The 26,143-nt window shown below is 47.4% G+C and overlaps 1 protein-coding gene across 1 annotated transcript in view; it reads left to right on the top strand.

The window, feature by feature from the left end:
- LOC112106835 (patatin-like phospholipase domain-containing protein 7) overlaps positions 1 to 25,446 on the top strand; it is a 132,870-nt gene extending 107,424 nt beyond the window's left edge. The window contains exons 13-16 of the mRNA XM_026658725.1: positions 15,428 to 15,520; positions 19,257 to 19,357; positions 21,337 to 21,495; positions 25,441 to 25,446. Coding sequence (XP_026514510.1) covers positions 15,428 to 15,520; positions 19,257 to 19,357; positions 21,337 to 21,495; positions 25,441 to 25,446 — 359 coding nt within the window. The remainder of the gene's footprint in view (positions 1 to 15,427; positions 15,521 to 19,256; positions 19,358 to 21,336; positions 21,496 to 25,440) is intronic.
- Positions 25,447 to 26,143: the final 697 nt, after the last annotated feature.

Here is a 26,143-nt window from a genome sequence, read left to right as displayed (position 1 = left end):
ACATACCGCTCCGGTGCCGAGGCTACAGGCTTAAAGTTGCCTGCCTCTTCTAATACGGTGCAGCACAGCACCGCAAAGGACTCGGTGCCTATTCAGCTGAGCCTGCCTGTGCCGCACACAATTACAGTTGCTGTCCTGGCTCTGACACCTCAACCACCTATGACTCCCCATATGGCGCCGTGCCAATCGGCACCGGCCGAATCTATGGCACTGCCGCCACACCCAGCGCTATATATTCTGGCTCCTTCTACTTCGTCACCACAATTTATTCATTCCAGCGATTTGCTAATCTCGCCAACTCCAGATTCCCCATTACTTGGTACCAATCTCTCACTGGGACCGTAGGCACGGCACCGACAGATATCCCTTATTCCCTCTCACTTTTCTAGTGATGAGGACGATGAAGTGGAGGGAGTTTTTTCACCATACCATTCCTCCCCCCTTCACACTCCCGCTAGCATGGGACCAAGGAGACCAAGGGGTTCATATTCCAAGGACTTACCACCCTGGTATGGACACCCGTGGATGGAACCACCCATGCCCTTCCTGGACAATGGCATTATTGGAACCCAGGGGGGTCCTACAGCAGGCACCTCAGTCGCTGGTATAGCCCACGCAGAGGCGACATTAGATCTCCTCCTGTACCTGTCCACACTTCTGCGACGGACAGACAGGAGCAACCTGCAATGGTGCATGCAGATGAGGAGGCACCTGAACCCTCTCCAAATAATAATAATAATTCATCCACCTCACCAGTAGAGGCTATCATGCCTCTACCCCCAACAACAGTGGATGATTTTACTCATTTTCAGGACCTCTCCAAAAGAGTGGCTAATGAGCTCAAGATCACTCTGGAGGAGGTGTCGGAGACTCCGTATGAGCTGACTGACATATTACAACCTTCGACCTCCTCCAAGATTGCCCTACCTATTAATGGAGCCATTATGGACCCTGCCAAGAATATCTGGCAAACCTCAGCCACCATACTCCCTACCTGCAAAAGGGTAGACCAGAATACTATGTCCCCTCCAGGGGGCCAGAATTCCTTTTCATGCACTCAGCACTAAATTCACTGGTGGTAGAAGCAGCCAACCAAAAGAACAAACAGCAGCATTTCCAGTCCACTCCCTTTGACAAGGACAGCAAAAGAATGGACCTACTCGGCCGCAAAGTTTATGCATCATCCATGCTACAATTTAGAGTGGCAAACTACGCAGCCCTACCGGCCAAATACGATCACAGAAATTACGGGAAACTCATGGACTTTATTAATGACATCCCAGAGGACAAGAGACAACAATTCAAAACAGTAGTCTCTGAAGGACAGATTATTTCCTGCACGACATTGCAGGCTGCTCTTGATGCTGCAGACACAGCTGCCAGGTCCACCGCGATTGCCATAGTGATGCGTTGGGCTTCATGGTTTACCGCTTCTTCTTTCCCACGCAAGATACAAAACACCATGGAGGATCTCCCCTTCGATGGCAAGAAGTTATTTGCAGCAAAAACCAACGAGGTGCTGCACACCATAAAGTATTCCAGAGCGACGCTCAGATCCCTAGGCATCCATACACTGGCAACTAGAAGAAGACAATACAGGTACAGTAACTCCTCACTTAACGTTGTAATTATGTTCCTGAAAAATGCGACTTTAAGTGAAACAATGTTAAGCGAATCCAATTTCCCCATAAGAATGAATGTAAATGGGGGGGGTTAGGTTCCAGGGAATTTTTTTTTGCCATACAGTACAGTACTATAGTTGGGAGATGCCCTCGCCTTACTCCACACAGGCACAGCCCACCGGCACTGGAGATAATGAGGCAGCCAAGGAGGCTGAAGGTGCTGTAGGCTAGGAGAAGCATGTTGCGCAGCAGCAGCGGCAGCTTCCCCTACTCTGCAAGCACGAGGGGCGGGGCTCAACCCTCGGCCCACCCACGCCGCCTCTTCCCCCAAGCCCCCACCATTAACCCGCCTCTTCTTCCCCCCCTCCTCCCCTTTTACTTCACACGCTGCGTCCTCCCTCCTGCCCACAGCAATCAGCTGGCTTGCGACGTTCAGGGGGCAGGAGGGAGGGGGGAGGAGCGCAGACTCTGCCGCGGGTAGGAGGCAGGGGATGGAGGGGGGAGCCTGCGCGCCATCAGCTGGCTTGCGGCGTTCTGGGGGCAGGGGAGGGACGGGGAGCCTGCACGCCGAGTCCTCGCTCCTACCCCCTCCCTCCTGAATGCCGCAAGCCAGCTGATTGCCGCGGGCAGGGGGAGGAGGGGGAAGGCGCTGATCCACGGGGTCTGCCGACAGGCGGGAAGCACTATGGGGAGCTGATGGGGGGCTGCCAGCTGTGGACAAAGTAGGCAGCAAAACAATGTTACAGCGAAGCATTGCACAACTTTAAATGGAGCATGTTCTGTAATTGAGCAGGGACGTAAGATCGAAACAACGTTAAGCGAGAGGATGTTAAGTGGGGAGTTACTGTATCAACCTTACCAGTGCCCACAATACCTGGCCTACATAATAACAGAGGCCGTATGACCAGCAACACCACCAGAGACCCAGGCATCAATGACGATGCCCCACAATATCAGCACCATCCCAACCCCCTCCATCTAATAAGCAGATCTGAAGCCTTGGTCAAGGGTATAGAAGACCTCCCACACACTTGAGGGCTTATACTTCCCATCAAACTTTTTGGTCACCATTTACTCCCATTCTACCGCAACTGGCGAGCCCTCAGTATGGACAGATGGGCCCTAGAGGTCATCCGATTGGGCTATTCCATCCCCATCCTGTCCATACCCACCCCCACCCTGTCCCTCTTCAGGGACCCCCTCATGACCACTTGCTCCACCAAGAGGTGCTACATCACCTACAAATAGGAGCAGTCGAGACGGTGCCCGGTCAGCACAGGGGAAAGAGTTTTTATTCCCACTACTTTTTGACAGAAAAGAAAAGTGGGGGATGGCGACCCATCCTTGACCTCAGGCGATTCAACAAGTTCATCAAAAGGCAAAAATTCAAAATGGTTACCCTCACAATCATAATTCCAGTACTGGAGCAGGGAGATTGGTTTTCAGCCCTCCACCTGCAGGATGCTTATTTTCATGTAACTATACACCCCGCCCACAGGCATTTTCTCAGATTTGTTATGGGCTCAAATCACTACCAGTACAGGGTTCTGCCCTTTGGCCTCTCAACAGCACCCCGCGTCTTTTCCAAGATTCTCGTGGTGGCAACGGTGCACCTATGGAAAAAAGGAGTCATAATTTTTCCTTACCTGGACGATTGCCTGCTCAAGACACAGACTCTCGAGGAGGCCATCCAAGCCACACCGATAACCATTGACTTCTTCCAGGGTCTGTGCCTACAAATAAGCAAAAACAAATCCACATTAACTTCTACTCAACGTCTAGAGTTCGTAGGCACTCGCCTCGATTCCACAACATCTCTCCCATCCAATAGATTCAACACCATAAAGAATCTTGTCACCAAGTTGCAAAACAGCCCGCAGGTGACTGTCTGCAACTTCTCGGCCATATGACCTCTTGCACTTTTGTGGTCAAGAATGCACGCCTCTACATGCGGTGCCTGCAGGGTTGGATGACCACTGTCTACAGACCGAATATGCACAGCCTAAACAGACTTCTGTCCATACCTACCAAAGTCAAGGACTCACTCACATGGTGGACTCTTCCACACAACCTCTGTTCCGGAGTTCTGTTCGTACAGAAGTCCCCCCTCCATTATAATTACCACGGATGCTTCCCTCACAGGCTGGGGAGCACACATGGCCAAGCTGTGCTGTCTACAGCTTTCTTACCGGATCTGAAGACCCTACCTCCTTAAGAGATACTGCTTTTCAGTCACCTGGAGTGGAGCACCCACAGGGACATCTCTCTCAAAGAAGAGGAGGTTACTCACCTGATGATTGTCCCTGTGGGTGCTCCACTACCCACCTTTCTCCCCTCTACTTCAGAGTTTGGAGCGGTTTCTGTTGTAGAGAAGGAACTGAGGAGCCTGGGCCGCGTGCGCGCATTATTGAGGCACATTCGGCGTGTGAGGTAGGCACCCCGAGAGTACTGCTGTAAAAATCTCCAAGTGAAGGTGCAGGGGCACAGCAACACCTGGAGTGGAGCACCCACAGGGACACTCATCTCGAAGAACGTCAGTAGTTCTTCGAGTGCTTATATCAATTCCAGTTAGGGGTGTGTGCATGCCATGTGCACGGCTGTCAGAAACTTTTCCCTAGCAGCTACCTGTCTGGCCGGCTGTGGAGCCCCCTGGAGTGGCACTGGTATAGTGCTCTATATACGACCCTGCCGGGCCGACACCCCTTCAGTTCCTTCTTACCACCAGTGATGGTTGTTGGAACAGTGGTCTCTTGCTTGCAAGTGCTCCACTAATCCCTAGCTCTTCTGCTTATCTTTGTGTATAGTTACCCATTGTTAGTTAATCGTTCTTTTCTATTTGTTAATTGTAGTCTTTAGTGGTTGGGGAGTTTTCCCCTTCAATGAGTGCCCCGTGGGGCTCTGGGGCATGCCGTTCCAGGGCTTCAAACCCTGTAGCTCCTGCGCCAAGCCTATGCCCACGGGCGACCCCCACGACTCCTGTCTCCGGTGTCTGGGAGAAGCCCATCAGGCAGATTAGTGCAAGATCTGCACAGCCTTCAAGCCTCGCACTAGAGGAGAGGGACATTTGTTTAAAACAACTCCTCATGGAGTCTGCTCTCCGTCCGCAGCAGGACCCGACCCCGAGCGCCTCAGTGCAGAACGCTCCTCCGGCGGTGCCATCCGCGACACCGAAAAAGGACTCGACATGCCCTCCCAGGGGTCGGCGGTCTCCTGGGACCCAGAAGCGTTCCCCTTAGTACCGCTCCCACTCGCCAGCTGCCCACAAGAAGCAGGCCAAGCCTCCACAATGGCCTGATTCAGAAACCGCAGTGTCGGCAGGGCATGCTGCGGAGTGTGGGCCTACGGCCGACAGACCCTCCGGTCGGGCTCAACCCCCACGAGCCCCCTGTCTCTCCAGGAAGTCCTGTGCTCCTGGACTTCACGCGGCTGCAGGTGGAGGAGGTCACGCTACCCTCCACACTGGACACTTTTGAGGCCGCTATGGGGCTTATCGAAATGATGGCGCCCATGTCTCCAGTCTTGGGGCCTCCGCTACCCTGAGGCCCGGCACCTTCAAGAGGCAAACCGGCTATGTTCAGGCCGTCTGCACCCTGACCAGGATCTCTGTGTCGCTCTGAGTCCTGGTGCCGTACATATGCCCCACGCTGGTCTGACTCGCGGCAAAGGTCCGACTCGTGGCACTGGTCTTGCAGCCCTAACCCTCAGAGCCGTTCTCGCTCGAGGTGGTCGTCGGCTGATAGGTCATGGTCCCGCTCGAGGTCCAGATCCCAATCTGTGACCTTGCGGCACCGCTCACATTGACCTCAGACTGCACTACCCAGTCGTTGCTCCCCGACACGGCACCACTCCCCAGCACAGCACCGGTCCCGTTCGCGGCGCCATTCCAGATCCTGTTCTAGACAACGGTCCCCGCTTCAGCAAGGGCCTCGATTGTGGTACCGCACCCCATCAAGGCACCGCTTCACCTCGCGGCACTGCTCCGCATCTCGTCGCCGTTCCCCACAGTGACACTGCCGGTCACTGACCAGCCCTCGTTATTCCTCACGACACTCATCCCGCCCGTTCAAGGAGGAGGAAGTTGCCATGGGGCAGTCCCGCACCGCTCCCCCTTGGCCATCCCGCTTAAGGTCCGCCTCCTTCAGGTCAGGCAGAGTATCGGGGGCATCGGAAGCACCCAGATCCGGGCCGGCTGTACCATCAGGCCTAATGTGGCCCCCCTGGCGCTCCCCCACTGTCCCGTTCGGGGTCTCGCCTTCCTGAAGCAACCATCAGCCGCCCGCCTCAGGATCCCTCGCAAAACCCGGATCCAACCCCACCTCCGGTGGAGGCTACACCTGGGGCTCGGGATGAGCTGGTCCCGGAGGATCAGGAGGCCGCCATGGAACCAGTCCTGCCAGTGGCGTCTTCCTCGTCCTCTCCTGACAAGGTGGTGGTGGGTACCTCCACGTCCCGTCCACCACCCATGGACTACAGGGCCCTGCAGGAACTCCTCCGAAGGGTGGAGGAGGTGGTAGAGGACATATTTAGATATGTACCTCCAGGTGGAGGAGGTGGTAGAGGACAAGGACCCTGTGGTGGACATCCTGGCACCAGAGGGTCCCTCTAGGGTGGCCTTACCTATGCTAAAGACTATCCAGTCTAATACCAAAACTATTTGGCAAACGCCTGCCTCCATTCCTCCTATGGCCAAAGGGGTCAAACGGAAGTACTTTGTCCCTACTAAAGGGTATGAATATCTGTTCACTCATCCCCCTCCGTGTTCCCTTGTTGTGGAGGTGGTGAATGAAAAAGAGAGGCAGGGGCCCGCGCCCAAATCAAGAGACACCTTGATTTGTTTGGGAGACAGGTTTATTCAACCGGGGGCCTTTCTCTCCGGATCGCTAACCAGCTCGTGATCCTGAGCCAGTACAGTTATAACTTGTGGTCTGCGGTCCAAAAGTTCAAAGAGCTTCTCCCGTCCGAGTCAAGGGCTGAACTGGGGGCCATCGCTGAGGAGGGCAGAATTGTAGCCTGGACTTCGCTCCAAGGTTCTTTGGATGCCGCGGACTTGGCAGCGCATATCCTGGCATCGGGTATTGCGATGAGATGCAATACCTGGCTCCAATCCTCGGGTCTCCCCGCAGAAGTTCAGCAAACAATTCAGGACCTCCCGTTTGATAGCCAGGGCCTGTTTGCTGAGCAGACAAACTTTAGATTGCTTAGCCTGAAGGACTCCCGTAACACCATTAAGTCCCATGCATACCCCGGCCATCCTGGTCTTTCCCCGCAAGGCCCAGGCAGGACTTCTCCCGCAGGAGGAATAGATATAGTCGGCGTAGGCCACCGCACCCGCCTCCTGGGCAGGGCCAGGGATAGACTAAGCTCCCTCCAGGCCCTAAGCGCCCCTTTTGAAGGTGCGCACAAGATCGGATTACCAGTCCACAATCCGGACACTTATCCTCCTTTCCTGAACCGTTTATCCCGCTTCTGTCTGTCTGTCTGTCTGTTTGTTTGTTTGTTTGTTTGAAGGACCGTGTGCTGTGGCTGGCAGTTGGAAGCTGTGAGCTTCAAAGTAAGGTTTGAAAGCTAGAAGCCTTTGTTAATTGGCTGAGCCTTAGGCAGTGGGCGGGGCTATCAAGAAGGCCAGGGCTTTATAAAGCAGTGAGCAAGTGACCAGGGAGCTTTGCGACCAGGGCTGCTAACAGGGAGTTTCGCAAGGGAGTTTGGAAGGGGAGTGGGAAGGGGGCAAGGTTCACTTGCCATTCTTTAAAACCTGTAAACTAAACTATATTCAAAACTTCTTGATTTAAACAATACCCTTTCATTAAATAGGTAGCTGTAAGAGAGAATGCAGGCAGAACCCAGCAGCAGAGTGGGGGCTACCCAGTTTATTGCGCTGAGTGCAGCATGTATGATTACCTGCCCTGTGGGCGGGTGGCGTATGTGTGCATTCAGTGCAAGGAGCTCCTGGCCCTCAGAGACTGCATACAGGCTTTGGAGGCCAGGGTGGGGGAACTGGAGGAGCTAAGGGAGGCAGAGAGGTATGTTGATGAGGCTTTCTGGGACACTGTAGAATTGTCCCACCTCTGGTCAGACAGCCCCTGTGCTGTTGAGGAGGATGAAAGGTAGAGCAGTCAGCGGGAGCAGAGGGAAACCTTCCCATAGTTGGGACCCTCCTTCCAGATGGTGTTGGGGTATCCTCTCGCACTGAGGTTACCTCTCTGGGGGAGGGAACTCCAGTCACTAGGAAAAGGCAGATGTTAGTAATGGGAGATTCGATCATTAGAAACATAGATAGCTGGGTTTGTGATGACCGGGAGAACTGTATGGTGACTTGCCTGGCTGGTGCAAAGGTTGCGGATCTCTCGAGGCATCTAGATAGACTTATGTGTAGTACTGTGGAGGAGCCGGTGGTCGTGGTACATGTAGGTACCAATTACATAAGGAAGGGTAGGAGAGAGGTCCTGGAGGCCAAATTTAGGCTGCTAGGGAAGAGACTGAAATCCAGGAGCTCTATGGTGGCATTCTCAGAAATGCTCCCAGTTCCACGTGCAGAGCCAAGTAGGCAGGCAGAGCTTCAGAGTCTCAATGCGTGGATGAGACGATGGTGTAGGGAGGAGGGGTTTAGATTCATTAGGAACTGGGGAAACTTTTGGGATGGGGGAGCCTATACAGGAGAGATGGGCACCACCTAAACCAAAGTGGAACCAGACTGCTGGCACTAAACAATAAAAAGGTTGCAGAGCAGTTTTTAAACTAAGATATGGCGGAAAGCCGACTGCTGCAGAGGAGCATGTGGATCGGACAGAGACTTCTCTTAGAGGAGAGTCTATTGATTGAGATTCTCTAGGTTTTAGTCAGGAGGAGAGGATGGAAGAGGATAATCTAGGGGCCAGATCAGACGAGAAACATTCACATAAAAAAGAATTGGACACATCAGAAAAGGGCAGACAAATAAATAGTGACAATTTTTTAAAGTGCTTGTATATAAATGCTAGAAGTCTAAATAATAAGATGGGTGAACTAGAGTGCCTCGTGATAAAGGAGGATATTGATACAATAGGCATCACAGAAACCTGGTGGACTGAGGACAACCAATGGGACACAGTCATTCTGGGGTACAAAATATATCGGAAGGACAGAACAGGTCGTGCGGGGGGAGGGGGAATGGCACTATATGTGAAAGAAAATGTAGAATCAAATGAAGTAAAAATCTTAAGTGAATCCACATATTCCATAGAATCTCTATGGATAGTAATTCCATGCTTTAATAAGAATATAACATTTGGGATCTATTATCGACCACCTGACGAGGACAGTGATAGTGACGATGAAATGCTAAGGGAAATTAGAGAGGCTATCAAAATTAAGAACTCAATAATAGTGGGGGATTTCTATTATCCCCATATTGACTGGGAACATGTCACCTCAGGATGAAATGCAGAGACAAAATTTCTCGATACTTTAAATGACTGCTTCTTGGAGCAGCCGGTACAGGAACCCACAAGGGGAGAGGCAACTCTTGATTTAGTCCTGAGTGGAGCGCAGGATCTGGTCCATGAGATAACTATAAGAGGACCGCTTGGAAATAATGACCATAATATAACAACATTTAACATCCATGTAGTGGGAGGAACACCTCAACAGCCCAACACTGTGGCATTTAATTTCAGAAAGGGAAACTATGCAAAAATGAGGAGGTTAGTTAAACAGAAATCAAAAGATAGAGTGAAATCCCGGCAAGCTGCATGGACACTTTTCAAAGGCACCATAATAGAGGCCCAACTTAAATGTATACCCCAAATTAAAAAACACAGTAAAAGAACTAAAAAAGAGCCACCGTGGCTTAACAACCATGTAAAAGAAGCAGTGAGAGATAAAAAGGCATCTTTTAAAAAGTGAAAGTCAAATCCTAGTGAGGTAAATAGAAAGGAACATAAACACTGCCTAATTAAGTGTAAAAATGTAATAAGAAAAGCCAAAGAGGAGTTTGAAGAATGGCTAGCCAAAAACTCAAAAGGTAATAACAAAATGTTTTTTAAGTACATCAGAAGCAGGAAGCAGGAAGCCTGCTAAACAGCCAGTGGGGCCCCTGGACGATCGAGATACAAAAGGAGTGCTTAAAGACGATAAAGTCATTGCGGAGAAACTAAACGGATTCTTCGCTTCAGTCTTCATGGCTGAGGATGTTAGGGAGATTCCCAAACCTGAGCTGGCTTTTGTAGGTGACAAATCGGAGGAATTGTCACAGATTGAGGTGTCACTAGAGGAGATTTTAGAATTAATTGATAAACTAAACAGTAACAAGTCACCGGGACCAGATGGCATTCACCCAAGAGTTCTGAAAGAACTCAAATGTGAAGTTGCAGAACTATTAACTAGGGTTTGTAACCTGTCCTGTAAATCGGCTTCTGTACCCAATGGCTGGAAGATAGCTAATATAATGTCAATATTTAAAAAGGGCTCTAGAGGTGATCCCGGCAATTACAGACCGGTAAGTCTAACGTCAGTACCGGGCAAATTAGTTGAAACAATAGTAAAGAATAAAATTGTCAGACATCTAGAACATAAATTATTGGGCAGAAGTCAACATGGTTTCTGTAAAGGGAAATCGTGTCGTACTAATCTATTAGAGTTCTTTGAAGGGGTCAACAAACATGTGGACAAGGGGGATCCAGTGGACATAGTGTACTTAGATTTCCAGAAAGTCTTTGACAAGGTCCCTCACCAAAGGCTCTTACGTAAATTAAGTTGTCATGGGATAAGAGGGAAGGTCCTTTCATGGATTGAGAACTGGTTAAAAGGCAGGGAACAAAGGGTAGGAATAAATGGTAAATTCTCAGAATGGAGAGGGGTAACAAGTGGTGTCCCCCAAGGGTCAGTCCTAGGACCAATCCTATTCAACTTATTCATAAATGATCTGGAGAAAGGGGTAAAAAGTGAGGTGGCAAAGTTTGCAGATGATACTGAACTGCTCAAGATAGTTAGGACCAAAGCAGACTGTGAAGAACTTCAAAAAGATCTCACAAAACTAAGTGATTGGGCAACAAAATGGCAAATGAAATGTAATGTGGATAAATGTAAAGTAATGCACATTGGAAGAAATAACCCCAACTGTACATACAATATGATGGGGGCTAATTTAGCTACAACGAATCAGGAAAAAAGATCTTGGAGTCATCGTGGATAGTTTGCTGAAGACGTCCACGCAGTTTGTAGCGGCGGTCAAAAAAGCAAACAGGATGTTAGGAATCATTAAAAAGGGGATAGAAAATAAGACGGAGAGTATCTTATTGCCCTTATATAAATCCATGGTACGCCCACATCTTGAATACTGCGTACAGATGTGGTCTCCTCATCTCAAAAAAGATATACTGGCATTAGAAAAGGATCAGAGAAGGGCAACTAAAATGATTAGGGGTTTGGAACGGGTCCCATATGAGGAGAGATTAAAGAGGCTAGGACTTTTCAGCTTGGAAAAGAGGAGACTAAGGGGGGATATGATAGAGGTATATAAAATCATGAGTGATGTGGAGAAAGTGGATAAGGAAAAGTTATTTACTTGTTCCCATAATACAAGAACTAGGGGCCACCAAATGAAATTAATGGGCAGCAGGTTTAAAACAAATAAGGAAGTTCTTCTTCACACAGTGCACAGTCAACTTGTGGAACTCTTTGCCTGAGGAGGTTGTGAAGGCTAGGACTATAACAGCGTTTAAAAGAGAACTGCATAAATTCATGGAGGTTAAGTCCGTTAATGGATATTAGCCAGGATGGGTAAGGAATGGTGTCCCTAGCCTCTGTTTGTCAGAGGGTGGAGATGGATGGCAGGAGAGAGATCACTTGATCATTGCCTGCTGGGTTCACTCCCTCTGGGGCACCTGGCATTGGCCACTGTCAGTAGACAGGATACTGGGCTAGATGGACCTTTGGCCTGACCCAGTACGGCCATTCTTATGTTATGTTCTACTGTGCATGGTCCCTTATTACATCAGACTGATGTACACTAGAAGCGGGATATTCTATCCACTTCTGCTCCTTCCCACCCTCCCATCCCCCTTGCCCGTCCCTCTTCAGGGACCCCTCTCATGAGCAACTTCTCATCCAGGAGGTTCAAACCCTCCTCGCTCTAGGAGCAGTGGAGGAGGTGCCCCAGGAGCTCAAAGGCAAGGGTTTCTACTCCCGTTACTTCCTCGTCCCCAAAGCAAAGGGAGACCTGAGGCCAATTCTGGACCTAAGGGAACTCAACAAGTTCATCGACAGCCTGAAGTTCTGCATGGTCTCCTTGAGCACAATCATTCCCTGTCTGGATCTAGGAGACTGGTATGCCGCCCTCGATATGAAGAACACCTATTTTCACATATCTATCACCCGATCTCACAGACGGTTCCTCCACTTCGTGGTAAACAAGGTGCATTATCAATTCACGGCTCTCCCATTCGGTCTATGCATGGCTCCTCGCGTCTTCACCAAGTGCATGGCGGTCATGGCAGCCTTCCTTCGCCGCCATCCTGTGCATGTCTACCCTTACCTGGATGACTGGCTCCTCTGAGGCCGTTCTTGTCAGCAGGTAGAATCGCAGCTGCAAATGGTGAGGGACATGTTTGAACGCCTAAGCATCATTCTCGACGTCAGCAAATCCGTCCTCACCCCGACTCAGAGACTAGAGTTCATTGGGGCAGTTCTCGATGCCAATCAAGCGAGAGCGTTCCTCCCAGAGGTGCAGCGTCTGGCCCTCTCACTGATAATCAGCAGCTTTTGCAGTTTTCTCACCACCACGGCGAGGCAGTGCCTCAGACTGCTGGGCCACATGGTATTCTGCATGCCAGATTGTGACTTGGGCCTCTGCAAGCATGGCTTGCGTCCGTGTATCACCTGGTCCGCGACAGTCTGGACATGGTGCTGACCGTTCCAAGGCATACCCTCGATTCCCTGCGATGGTGGCTTGACCCCCGCATGGTGAATGCCGGGGTCCCTTTTCACCCTCCCCAACCCACCTTGACTCTGGTAATGGACGCATCTGCGCTGGGTTGGGGAGCACATCTCGGAAGCCTGACAACTCAGGGCTTATGTCAAGTAGAGGAACTGGCTCTGCATATCAACATCAAAGAGCTCAGGGCGGTCTGCCTTGCGTGCCAAGTGTTTTTGCCCCGCTTGCAAGGTCACTGTGTAGCAGTGCTCAAGGACAATACCATGGCCATGTTTTATATAAACAGGCAAGGCAGAGCCCGATCGTCTCCTCTCTGTCAGGAAGCCCTCCTACTGTGGGAATTTTGTCTTGCCCACTCCATCCTTCTCTAAGCTTCATACCTGCCGGGCATTCAGAACGTGCTGGCGGACAGCCTGAGCAGACAGTTGCTTACACACAAGTGGTCAATTCATCTGAAGATCATCCACTCAATCTTCCTCAGTTGGGGATTTCCCCAAATTGACCTGTTCGCCACTTGGGCCAACAGGAAGTATCCAACCTTCTGCTCCTTCCGGGGATCACAGCCTGGGCTCGATCGCAGATGTGTTTCTGATTCCATGGTCCGGTCAACTACTATATGCCTTCCCACCATTTCCACTCATCCACAAGGTGCTTCTCAAGGTCTGCAGAGACAGGGCAGATGTCATACTGGTTGCTCCAGCTTGGCCTCACCAGTGCTGGTACCCCACCCCCATGGACCTGTCGGTCCAGTCCCGTCCCCAGTACGTCTGCCTCTCGTTCCCGACCTCATCTTGCAGAATCATGGCCGCCTCCTTCACCTGGACCTTCAGTTGCTCCACCTCATGGCCTGGAAGATTCGTGGTTGAACCAGGCAGAACTTGCCTGTTCGGACTCAGTGAGGCAGGTGCTTCTGGAGAGCTGCAAGCCATCCACCAGAGCCACTTAAAAAGCGAAATGGAAGAGGTTTTCTATCTGGTGTGCCCAAAGGCAGGTGCTTCCACTCCAGGCTTCAATCCTGTGTATCCTGGATTATCTCCTGCACTTGAAAGACCAGTGCCTGGCATTTGGTTCTCTCAAGGTCCATCTCACGGCTATATCGGCTTTTCATCCCAGTGTTTCCAGGCGCTTGGTGTTTGCGCACCCCATCGTGGGACATTTCGTGAAAGGTTTGGAAAAGATTCATCCCCCGATGAAGCCCCCTGTTCCAGCCTGGGACCTTTAATTTAGTCTTTTCTCGCCTCATGGGTCCTCCCTTCGAACCGTTAGCTTCCTGTTCGCTCCTCTACCTTTCTTGGAAGGTTGCTTTTTTGGTGGCCATCACCTTGGCACGACACGTGTCTGAGCTGCGGGCCCTCACGTCTGAGCCTCCATACACAATTTTTCATAAGGACAATGTGCAGCTTAGACCTCACCCGGCCTTTCTTCCCAAGGTCGTGTCCTGCTTTCATGTTAGCCATGCCTACCCAAAACCGCACAGTAGCTGCATTCGCTGGACGTTAGAAGGGTGCTCGCCTTCTATATAGACCGAACTAAGCCGTTCCGCAAAACAACCCAGTTGTTCGTCACTTTAGCAGAGTGGATGAAAGGTTTGCCAGTATCTTCCCAGCGGATATCATCGCACTTGTTATGACTTGGTGACAGTTCTTCCGCCTACTATTACGGCTTACTCCACGAGGGCGCAAGCCTCGTCGACAGCCTTCCTGGTCCATGTACCTCTTCAGGAAATCTGCAGGGCTGCCACGTGGTCTTCAGTGCACACCTTTATATCACACTATGCCATCGTCCACCAATCTCGGGACGAAGCGGCCTTCGGCAGAGTGGTTCTTCTATCTGCAATACCTTGACTCCGACCCCACCTCCACGGTAAGGCTTGGAAGTCACCTATCTGGAATTGATATGAGCAAGCACTCTAAGAAGAAAAAATGGTTACTCACCATTTTTGTAACTCTTGTTCTTTGAGATGTGTTGCTCATATCTATTCCATTCCCCCCCACCTTCCCCTCTGTCGGAGTAGCCGGCAAGAGGGAACTGAAGGGGGGTCAGGCCGGCAGGGTCGTATATAGAGCGCCATACTGGTGCCACTCCAGGGTGCTCCACAGCCGGCCCAACAGGTAGCTGCAAGGGAAAAGTTTCCGACAGCCGTGCACGCGGTGCACGCACACACCTAACTGGAATAGATATGAGCAACACATCTCGAAGAACAACAGTTACAAAAAAGGGTGAGTAACCATTTTTTACTGTACAGATGAGTAACCTCCTCTTAATTTCTATATTCTTCAGCACCTGAAACAGCTTGCCCAATTAGCAGGTAATATTGAATGGGGTTCTGCCATTTGTCGCTGTACTTTTGTGACCCCCATCATTATAGTATTTGAGTGTAACACAAACATTGCTGAATTTATCCTCAGTGCCCTCTCTGAGGTATGGCAGTGGTATTGTTCTCCTTTCACAGATGGGGGAATTGAGGCCCAAGCAGACTGTGACTTGCCCATAGTTACACTGAAGGGTTGTGCCAAGAATTGAACTCAGGTTCCCTGAGTTCCAGTTTAATACCTAAAATCCAGGGCTGTCACTAGGGCAGGTCGTTGATTAACTCACCCAAATATGAGGGAAGTGGAATTGACTCTCCAAATTGAGGAAGGATCTAGAGTGTAGATGCTGCAGTCTGGAAGGAATAACCTTCAGAGGAGCCAAGCCTGGTGAGATGGTTTGAGCTGAATTTTGTTCTTCCTTTTGACTTAGTTGTTAATAAAATCAAATCCTAAGGTGATATGTTTAGACATTGCACAGTATGTGCATTGTGTGGGTGAAGGCACCTGTTCTTCGTACTTCGTTTTGTTGGGGTGTACTACATGTTTAAATCTGTGATAACCTTTATTCTGTTCTTAAATGTCAGACACAGTGAAGACTTCAGGTACAGAGAATTCTGAGAACCTTCTCAAAAGAAGAGTTTCTTTGACATCCTCTTCTGGATCAGCAGAGGCTCTTGGTGAGCAGGGGCTGGGGAAAATTGCAGGAAATACAAAATATCTAATTATTATGGAGGGGGATGATGTAAGGTAACCCACTTCCCTTTGTTCCACACCCTTATTGATCTGAAATAACACTCTAATATTTGTCTGCAGAGAAAATAAGAGCTCTTTTCTCAGAGAGCATCCACTGTCACTTTATATGGCATGGACTTTCTCTGCTGCATTATGGGAATGAGTGAAGGGAAAATATTTAAAAGCACTTTATACAGGACCTGGGTTCATTTCCCTATGATTCTGTCTTAGTTGGCTTTTCACTGTGCTCTGTAAAATATACTATCAAAATGAAATTCTGTGGCAAATCAAAAGAATACTTAGCTGCGTTTCAGAATGCAGTATTTATCTTGTGCAAAATCCCAGTAGACCAGTGAGAACAGTCAGTCTAGCCGTGCAGCATATTATTAGTGCCCTTAAATTTTCAAAACAAGGCACTAGAGAAATGTAATCCGTGGGCGGATGAGAGATGATAGGTAGGGTGGGGACAGGTTGGGAAGATGACAAGTAGCTTATGTTTGATACAATAGACAAGAGGGAGCTAGTGAAGGGATGCAAAGAAAACGGTAACATGAGCTTGGAAAATGATCTTTGCAGTAGCATTCTCAATGGATATGAGCGAGGCAAAATTGTATTTGTGAAGACCAGAGAAAAGGATGTTGCAGTAATCAAGATGCAAGATGATGAGAGCCTGGAGAGAGTTTTAGCTGCGCAGATGGATAGGAAAGGCTGTATTTTAAAGATGTTATGCAAAAAGAATCTGTAAGACATAGGCATAGCTTGGATGTGAGGACCTACAGAGAGGTCTGAGTCAAAGAGGAGACCCAGATTACAGGCCTGAGGATGGTGGTGCGCTCCACAGGGATCAAGAAAAGAGGTGGGGAAGGGGGGTGAATTTATTTTTGGGGGAGGGGAGAGAGAAAATTAAGAACTGTGTTTTTAGCCATGTTGAGGTTGAGCTGACAGCTAGCCAGGCATGAGGAGATGTCAGAGACAGACTGAGATTTTAATGTGGACAGAAGGAGACCGGTCTGGAGTAGACAGGTAGATCTGTGAGTCATTTGCATAAAGATGGTAGTTGAATTTGTTTGGGGATGAGATTACCAAGAGATAAGCTGTAGAGTATAAGAGGATCCTATGGTCCTATGGAACCACCACAGAAAGCTGGAGGGAGGGATGAGAAAGATCCTCTGAAGCATATGCTGAAGGAGTGATTAGGGAGTTAGGAGGAGAATCAAGAGAGAACAGAGTCATAGAAGCCAAGGGGGGGCAAGATTTCAAGGACAGGAGAATGGTCGACTGTGTCTAAGACATCTGAAAGGTCAAGGAGGATGAGGATGGATTACTGGTTCTGAGAGTTGGCTGCGAGGTCATTGGAGACTTTGAGAGCGGTTTCAGTTGAGTGCAGGAACAGAAGCCAGTTTAGAGAGGGTCTAGGATGGAATTGGAGAAGAGGAACTCTAGACAGTGACTGGAAACTGAGTGAGGCAGAATGTAATAAGTGTAGTTGCTCTTTGCCCGTGGTACTGTGGCTACTGTCATTGCTTTACTCACACAAAAAGTGCCATGAGATCTTTAATAATGACGAGTGATCAAGACCTTGGATTTTACATTTTATCCCAGCAGCATATTGACCACTCAGACCATGTTGGGATGTCAATTGGTGATTCAGAGAAAAGACTGGTGCCTATTAGATGATCAGTATCACACAAAGGGTTTCCCACCATCCTTTATCTTGCTTAGCTGGTGAGAATTGACAAGGTCTCAGCAATCTGTGGGAATAACTTTAGAAGCAGCCAAATCTGTGAAAACCATTTTTCTTTCCACTACCCCAGTTCCCTGTATTTCTGGGGTGCAGAGCATACTCTGCTCCCAATTCTCAAATTAGGTCATGTACAAAGAACATAGCAAAATGGATTGACACATGTGTATCACCCCTCCAAACTGTTGTTGAAAGTCAGATTCACATTGCATTAATCCTCTCCAGAGAACAGACAGGCAAGTATGTCATATAGAGGATCTGGATTTAAGGACAACAGAAACAGGTGAACCACTTGAGATCCCATGATGGATGGAGCTGACAAAGTACAAAGTATTATCATCACTTTTCAGTAACTCGTGTCCTTATTCTAAATGTTTTATAGAATAAGCAATTGTGAAAGTAAAATAGCAACTCTCTGCTTGCGGGAGACAAAATGAAGACTAGATTTTCCTTCCTCAAAACAAACTATGTGTTGTACAGAAGTGCAATCCTACTGACTGGAGCGAGGCTGCATGGTTGTAAGTGATGGCTTTGCTCTTGTGAATTAGTGTTCAGGAAGGGAGAAGCAGTGAGATATTGTCAGAAGTGTGCCCGTATCCTGACACTTGCACAGTGACTTTCATACCAGAACTGTGTGGGTCAGCAGTGAGCAAGTATTGACCAATAAGGATGAAGCTCCACTCAGTTGCCTATGTCCTTCTGTTCCTTTGCTTTAAGTTTTCTAGGTAACATTTGCTTGCTACATCCTTTCTGATTCCCACTTTGGCAGCAAGATGGTTTAATTTAAGAGAGGGGGTGTTCCCAGGCACAAAAAAGGGTTGTGGGAAGACGTGACTTGTAGAATTGTAGTAGAGTAGTACTTTCATCCATGGGCTGCCTTTTCTTTGCGCTTTATGATTTTAATAGAAAGAGCCAAGTATGAGATGCTTCTCATGGCTGTGTGATAAGATGTGCCACATTGCTGGATTCCTTTTTTAGGCCTTGTCTGGCAAAGCACTTAAGCACGTGCTTTGCTTTACGCATGAGTTTAAATGCTTTGCAGGATCAGAGCCTTAATGTATGCAGTTCAGCTGGTGGCATAACACAAGCATGTAGGTGACCGTGTTCTCTTTGAGGTGCTCTTCTAATGCTCTTATGGAAGTTTTGCTGGAGTGACTGTTTTTGGGGTAGCTAATACTAGACTTTCATGGGGGTTAATAACTGAATACCATATGGCCCCATTGGAGCTTGGTGGCTTCCAGAACCGCCAAGTTTGCTTCATTGTTAGAGGCAGAATGAAAGAGATGGAAAAGATGTGCCAGAGAGAAAGGGGAGATAACCCATGCCCCTGCCTTGGACGGGCTGGAGTTCCTCAGCACGATGGGAGACCATTATGGACTTGGGGGCAGTCCAAGCTTTCACATAGCTCCTTACCCTCAGAAATAAAATAATATATATATATTTTTTAAAATGTTGTCTTCAATTGCTCAGAATGATAAAAAAATTAAATGAAGTTCTCTCCACATGTCAATTTCTGGCGGTTGTTTTGCAGGTCACTTTAACTGTTCTGTTATGGAACCACACAGTCTGTGCAGAAGGCTAGAACCAGATAGCCTGGTGAGAAAATGCTGCTCTAGTAAAGGCAAAATTGACAGAGAGAGTAGAAAGTTAATGCTATTTTCCTTGTCTTGCTGTCTGTGAAGCCTTCCCATAGCAGCCCTTGTGGATATATTAATTTCTAGAAGCTGCAAGATGATCCAGCTACATTGCAACATCAGGCTGCATTTTCTTTGCTGTCTGTGCAATTCTTAACTTTAAGAATAAAAAAAGAAAAGTGGCCTATGGATGTATATGGTGTCTGCCGTACTTGAGAAGACTGACCAAGGTGCTATAGGGAAGGCTAACCAAGCCATGGTGGTGGGACTGCTTTGAAAAAAAACCCTCTTTCCTTGTTTTTGCAGGTAGCTCCAGTGGCACTAAATCAGACTTGGATATGGCGTACGAGAGAGCCAGGGTGCATTTCACACCAGATGAAGCTCCGACCAGTCCTGTTGTGAGCAAGGTAGATATTCTCTGCATGATGTCAGAGATACACTTCCCTCCTTCCCCCTTAATGTGGTTCCTCCTCATGCACCTGAATAAGGAATTCGATTGTGCTTACGGATTGCATGGTCACATAAAATATTCTGCAACCATGCACTTATACATATGTGGATGGAGCTCTGGCCCTCTCCATGAGGGTTGTGTCAGCATCCAGTCTTCATGTAAAGCCAGACGTTTGCAGAAGCAGATCAGTTGTCTTGTGTAAGTGTATTTAAAACTTGTAATTACTCAATAGAGTTTAATGGCTCTTTTGGCTCATTAGTCCCAACAAGGACTCTGGTACTGAGGCATGGGATAAAAGTCCATATGAGACTGCTTTGACAAGTAATAGTGCATATGCTGTAGCTATTTTAGCTTGGATGTTACCCGCATATCAAAAGGGATTACTCTAATGGATGAATCTTCTACCAGATCATGTTTTATCTGTCAAAACTGGTTCACAGCAACAGGAGTTCAAAAGCCACATGCAGCCTGTGAGATTTCGACTGGGTTTTCAGTCCTGTGACTCATAAAATTTGCTCATCTGCTTTTCTGTTTCCAAGACTTGTCTGTTTTTAACTTTTTAAAAAGCCCAGGTGAGAGCATGAGCTGCAGGTTTCAATTCAGAACAAAAGTATACAGCTGACTGACTATACATCTTTTCAAATTAAAGTTTGAACTGAAATTTTGGTAAAAGTATTGGAGAAACTATTGGTATTTGGTAAAGGTTCCTCCTACTCTGGAGGCTGCAGTGGTGGTTCTATGTAAGGGAGGTGAGCAGAACTGGGAGAGGAGGTGCTCCTCACAGAAGAAGCTGGTAGTCAGGGATCATCTAGGACCTAGAAGTGGTCTTAACCTTTACTGCAGCCTGCACCCCTTTGGTTCTCAAAATATGTTCTCGCACCCCTTATCAAAAATCGTTGAAGTAGGTCAGTTCTTTAAACCTAGATATATTTTTTGTTTGTATATTACAGTAATCGTTAAAAATGTATAATAATAAGTACATAGGTTTGATGAAACAAAGTAGTTGTACTTACATGCCTGTGCTTAATTTGTGTTTTCGATGATTTACCTTCTAAAAAAATCTGCCCAGAAAGGGCATCTCGCACCCCCGGGGGGTGCACGCACCCCCCGGTTAAGAACCACTAGAATCTAGGTCTGCATCTGGCTGTGGCCATCCCCGCCTCCTTCTGCATTTGGGTTTCAGGCCAGATTAAACGAAGAAACCAATCTCAAAAACACTTTGCAGTGCAGGTGATGATGGTGTTTTGGAGACTGAAAAGGGGAAGGCCTGAGTTTCTGGGAGTTACCCACACAATATAGGTGACTTAGCAGGCTGGTCTCTGATCAGAGTGGAGTATGTTTGTGCCAGAAGCCTCTGGGATTTTTGTGTAAGCGCTCCTGTATTTGACTAGTATGTGCTAGATCCTCTGAGACTCAATCTATGCAGGATCCTGCTTTCTGAGAACTGTGATGAAGAAGTAGTTTTACCCTCGTGTCCTTGGTGAGGTTTGGAATTTTCTCAGAGAGATTTCTCCAGACTCCACAGACATTTATCTCTCTGGATTCGTTACTCCCGTTGTCATGTGTAATTGCATGTCTTACTGTTTTAATTAAATCTTAATTCCATCATAGCAGCAGCTGCCTAATTTGTGAGATACTTGGGGGGGTGGGAAGGAGAAATTTAAAAGATAGAAATCTTATTTCTCTTTTCCAGGCTTCTGGGAGGCCAGATGAATAAACCTGTTATTGCATTAGAACGACCGGCTGTCTAGGGAAACACAAGGATGATTAATTTAGTGAGCAGTTGAGTTTTTTTTGTTTTAAAAACTCCTACGTATTTCTAGGTCACCAGTTGTGGTAGGCTGGAGAACATAGATGATAATACAATTTCTTTTTCCCAGGTAGATGCTAATTATAGCATGAAAAATAACATTTGGCATCTCTGCTTTTTTAAAGTCTATATTGAAGAAGACTGTGACCGTGACAGAAACTCCCTCTGCGGTTTTCCATTACATAGAGGGTGACTTAGCTGCGCCAGATTCCTGTGCCGGCAAACAAGTTGATGCCATCTTCGAAGCTGCTAAGAAAGACCTTTTAACATTGATGAAACTCGATGTAAGTTATTAAAGGAGAAATGACCTTGCTGTGCCTTTCATCCCATTCTGCACAATCAGTAAAAAGTAAATCCCCTCCCTGATGTACTGCAAACTCTTTAGAAGGGAAATGGACTGGTTGAGTGGGAGTTCTTCTATTCCTCAGCCTGTTAAAGTTGAAAGCAGGATTGAAATAGATGTAACTGTACATCTGTAATGCTTAATGCGTAACTGTCGGCCATTTGAGTTTATTTTTGCCTTTGAAGTTGCAGTTGTGTACCTTACTGGTAGAAATCACAAAGGTTTTTACTGCAGGTAAGTGAGAAACAACTTCTCATTTTTATCTAATCTTACACTTTTTGTTGTCAACAACCCATGTTGACAGTCCTCCTCAGACTGCCTATAGGTGGCAGTGTGATACTCAATTGCAACAAGTATCAGAGGGGTAGCCGTGTTAGTCTGAATCTGTAAAAAGCAACAGAGGGTCCTGTGGCACCTTTAAGACTAACAGAAGTATTGGGAGCATAAGCTTTCGTGGGTAAGAACCTCACTTCTTCAGATGCAAGTAAGGGAAATCTCCAGAGGCAGGTATAAATCAGTATGGAGATAACGAGGTTAATTCAATCAGGGAGGGTGAGGTGCACCCCAGGGTGTTTCTGTGGCAGGCCTGGCCCTTGTGCTGTGTCAGGGTCAGGTTCAGTCTCACTGTCAAGTCCCTGTCCCAGGGGGGTAGGGGAGGCTGCAGGGTGATCTCCCACCTCCATGCAGCCAGTGGCCTGTGCTCCCCACTGCCATGGTGGAGCTTCCACATTTATTTATTATAAAAAAAAATCAGAATTTTAAAATATTATGCACAGAATTTGATGCAGAATTCCCTCAGGAATATGGGGCACTATACAGCTGTGATGGTGGGACTGTGAAGGGGGTGCTGGACAGTAGGGGATCTGTGGGTGGGGGAGCTGGGCAGGGGGTATGGTGTGCAGGGTGCTGTGTAGTTGTGGTGGGATGTCAGCGGGAGGGGTCTCTAGGCAGGGGGTGCTGGGCATAGGGATCTGTGGGGGAAGTCTCTGAGTGAGGGGGCACTGGCATAAGAGCAAGGCACTGGGCAGGGGGCAGTGTGGAAGGGGCACGCTGGCACCGCAGGGCTGGGCAGGCCAGTATGTGTCTAACAGTTTGGGGTTTGTAAATAGTGCCCTTGTGCTGGGCTGAGTGGGGCCACTCCTGCTGTGCTGCGTCTCATTGCCCCCAACCGGCCCCTCGCTCTGCGGACCGCCCCCCATCACATGCCCCATTTCCCCAATGGGGGCCCACAAATATGTTTGGCGCCCGGCCCACAAAAAGTTAATCCGGCCCTGATGCTTGCGTGCAGCCTTTTGTGCTCATATAAAGAGAGGAGGCTGCCAGTGGAGCAGATGGCTTTTGGCAGTGTATAGACTTCTTGAAATGTTACCTGATATATGAATATTAATATGTAAAAACTGATCATGGTATAAGATTGGAAACTGAGGTTCTTGAAATGACAGTAACTGGAGCACACTGCAGAGCCTTTCATTTTAGTGATATGTGTTGAACCCTGAATACATTAAGATGCACATTTAAAAAAAGGGCACTAGTACAAGCTGTGTCCAACATGCCTGAGCTAACTTTGTTCTGGGGCTTAACATTTTAATATCCTGATGTTTAAAGGTTTATATTTGTGGCTGAAAATCTAAATTATGTATTCGTGTAACAATTTATGGGGCCCCCATTGTGCTCGGTGCGGGACAACATTACATAAGCTTTTGTGTTCTGCTTCTGTGTCTCCAAGAGCAAAAGAGAACCTCCAGAGCTACTATTTTGTTTAGCATACAAAGTCCTTCCTTGAGTCAGAGTTTTCAGGGCTTGCTGAGTTTATAGCCCTGCTGCTGTGGTACCTGAACATCTCTCACTTGATTTACAAATGGATCCATTCAAATAAATGAGTCATCCACTTGCGTAGCTTCATAAAAGGCAGTAGAGTCCCCTTGCTGCAGTGGCAAGTGGCTAGCTAAAAGCCTGAATGAATAGGTAAGTGGTGCCATGAAGGTGCCAAGCTCTGGCAGATTGACAGAAACTGCAAGAGCCCTCAACTGTGGAGGACTGGCACTGTCCTGGATACTTCAATTCCAAGAACTAATAGCAGGAGCAATCCAGTTATCTGTGCCATTTGTTTAAAAAACACCGTAACTGGGGGTCAAACTTGGGGTGCAAATGGCATAGCTCAAAGGCAGGAAATAATTCAGTTGAGCAGCTAATCATCAAGTGAGCTCTTGCAGTCTAGCACAGCATAGGGGTAGGGATAGCTCAGTGGTTTGAGCATTGGCCTGCTAAACCCAGGATTGTGAGCTCAATCCCCATTTAGGGAACTGGGGTAAAAATCTGTCTGGGGATTGTTCCTGTTTTGAGCAGGGGGTTGGACTAGATGACCTCCTGAGGTCCCTTCCAACCCTGATCTTCTATGATATCGCAAACTATAGCTGGGCCTTAGACATTCTGGGCTCTAAAATTAATGCACATTGTAACACCGCAGTGTCTGAAAGATGGAGAGAAAGAAAGCTCATTTGAATAGTTCAGGCCTTGTAGCCTTGTGCACTATTATTTATGGAGGGCTTAATTTAGCTCTGCAGAGCGGCATTGACTTCTCTTTTGGGACTCTTAACGTGCCCTATCATTTTGCTTTCAAGGCAAAACAAAAGTCGGTTTCAATGTTTCAAATAGTTATAATAGCCTGGAAGTTGAATGCACCCATTGTTCTCATGATGTCTGATAGAGGCTATCTAGTCTAATTATACCCGTTAATTAGTGTGTTTAAAACAATAGCCTCTCTCCTAATCTATAATTTAAAGAGTGAACCTGCCAGGTGACTTCAACTGTGCTCAAAACATAGGGCCTGACTCATAGCAGAGAAAATGGCTAGTTTCCAGGCTGCCCACATGGGCTTGGTGAAACAAATGCCAGGCGACTTTATTTCCCTTTTAACTGAATATTGCTCTTAGCTGGAGACTTTGAAAGAACTGGTACTTCCACCTCTTCAACCAGAATGGAGAGTGACTTATAAAGAATGGAATTTGTGACACTGTGGTTATGACCGCAGCTGTGGGTTATACGTGTAGTGTCTGTTAAGACCATATACCTGGCCAGATTAATAGTCTCAAGTTAGTATCTTCTAATTTTTGCTGTAGAGCTTGCTATAGAATATTTAGTACTTCATTTGTCTTGGAGACTATCTGCCCTCTGGGAAATGGGTTGGTGGTGTCAGCCCAGCTTGTTGTGGATGTCACAGAAGCACTTCGCAGTTGTAGTAATTGGTACTTGCTGGTACTCTTAATAGAGAGGCCAAAGGCAGATTGGGCTATGGATAATAAACTGTTTGCTTTCACCCTTTGTGGCTACCCTACAGGCTCAACAGAGGCATGCTGGTGGGACAGTGTGTGAGTGAAATCCTGCTGTACCTGTTCTGTGATTAGATAGAGACTGTGAGCATTCAAGGCTGTCGGTCTGACAGCAGTCTCCTGCATGAAAACTCATTTTTTGAAAAGTAATTTATTACCCCTGCATCCTCCACTGGCATCCAGTTCACTTCCATTATCAGTTCAAGCCTCTGGTCACTGACTTCAAGCCATCAGTAGGTCAGGACCCAGGTACATTAGTGACCATATCTCCTAGATAACTGCTTTCCTCTAGGACATTGCAGTTGCAAAACTCTGGACAAAACGTGTGAGAGCTGGAGTTGATGATCTTGATGAGGAGGATCACTTGTAAGAATGAGCAAGTAAGAAGTAAGCTGATCTGAAGTCTGGCAACTGCCTTTAGAGTATGCTGCAGAATGCACCATGACTAGAATAGGGAAGAGAAGGAAGGAAAAAAATCTCCCAATAAGAACTTAGAATGCAGTGAGAGACGAGCAGAAGACTCCACTAAGCCCACTGTGTTGACCCTTGTGTTCCAGATGTAATCAACCTGTGCAGTGCTCTCCTACTATGGGGATGACCACTATTGGCAACCCTAAGACAGGTAGAATTTGAAAATTACAGGGTGATCAAAACAACCCTTCTTCTTCAATAAGTTACATAGCTGAAATAGTAGTTACATGAAGAAATGCCCCAAACTTTATACTGATAGGAGATGTGACACTTATGCATGTAATAGAAGGGCTAATCATGGTTGCATAGGATGAGCAGAGCTTTGCAATTAAATTAGTTTCAATTACAATGAAGTAAAAATGGGTCCTTTAAAACGTAGCACTCAGTATCAAGATTTTTTTTGGTCCTGAATTATCTTAATAATGGAATAATGCAGGCTCTTCAAACTCCTATGTAGCAGAAACTTGCTGGAATCTTGTGTATTGGCTATATTTGAAAACTTTTTTTTAAGGATTAATGGTAATTTTTTGCCATTGTTCTTCATAACTGAAAGTTTATTTCAACATGGTTTGAAGAAAAATGTTCTCTAAAAAGAATTCCATAAAGACCTGTCTTTTTTGAAAATGGTTACCATCTCCTATAGTCTCAGATAAGACTGAGGTTACACATGTCCTCATTTTCAGATGCCCTCTTTTAAAATAGGCACCCAATGGGAGTAAGCTAAGCTGCCCTGAGATCAGCTTATGGTTTATGATATCATGAAGAAAAAAGAAGAATCACTATGGGGCA

This window comes from Terrapene carolina, unplaced genomic scaffold (genome assembly GCF_002925995.2).
Source record: "Terrapene carolina triunguis isolate 2854851 unplaced genomic scaffold, T_m_triunguis-2.0 Scaffold508, whole genome shotgun sequence".
Taxonomy (NCBI): domain Eukaryota; kingdom Metazoa; phylum Chordata; order Testudines; family Emydidae; genus Terrapene; species Terrapene triunguis.
This window is presented reverse-complemented; position numbering and strand designations above follow the sequence as displayed.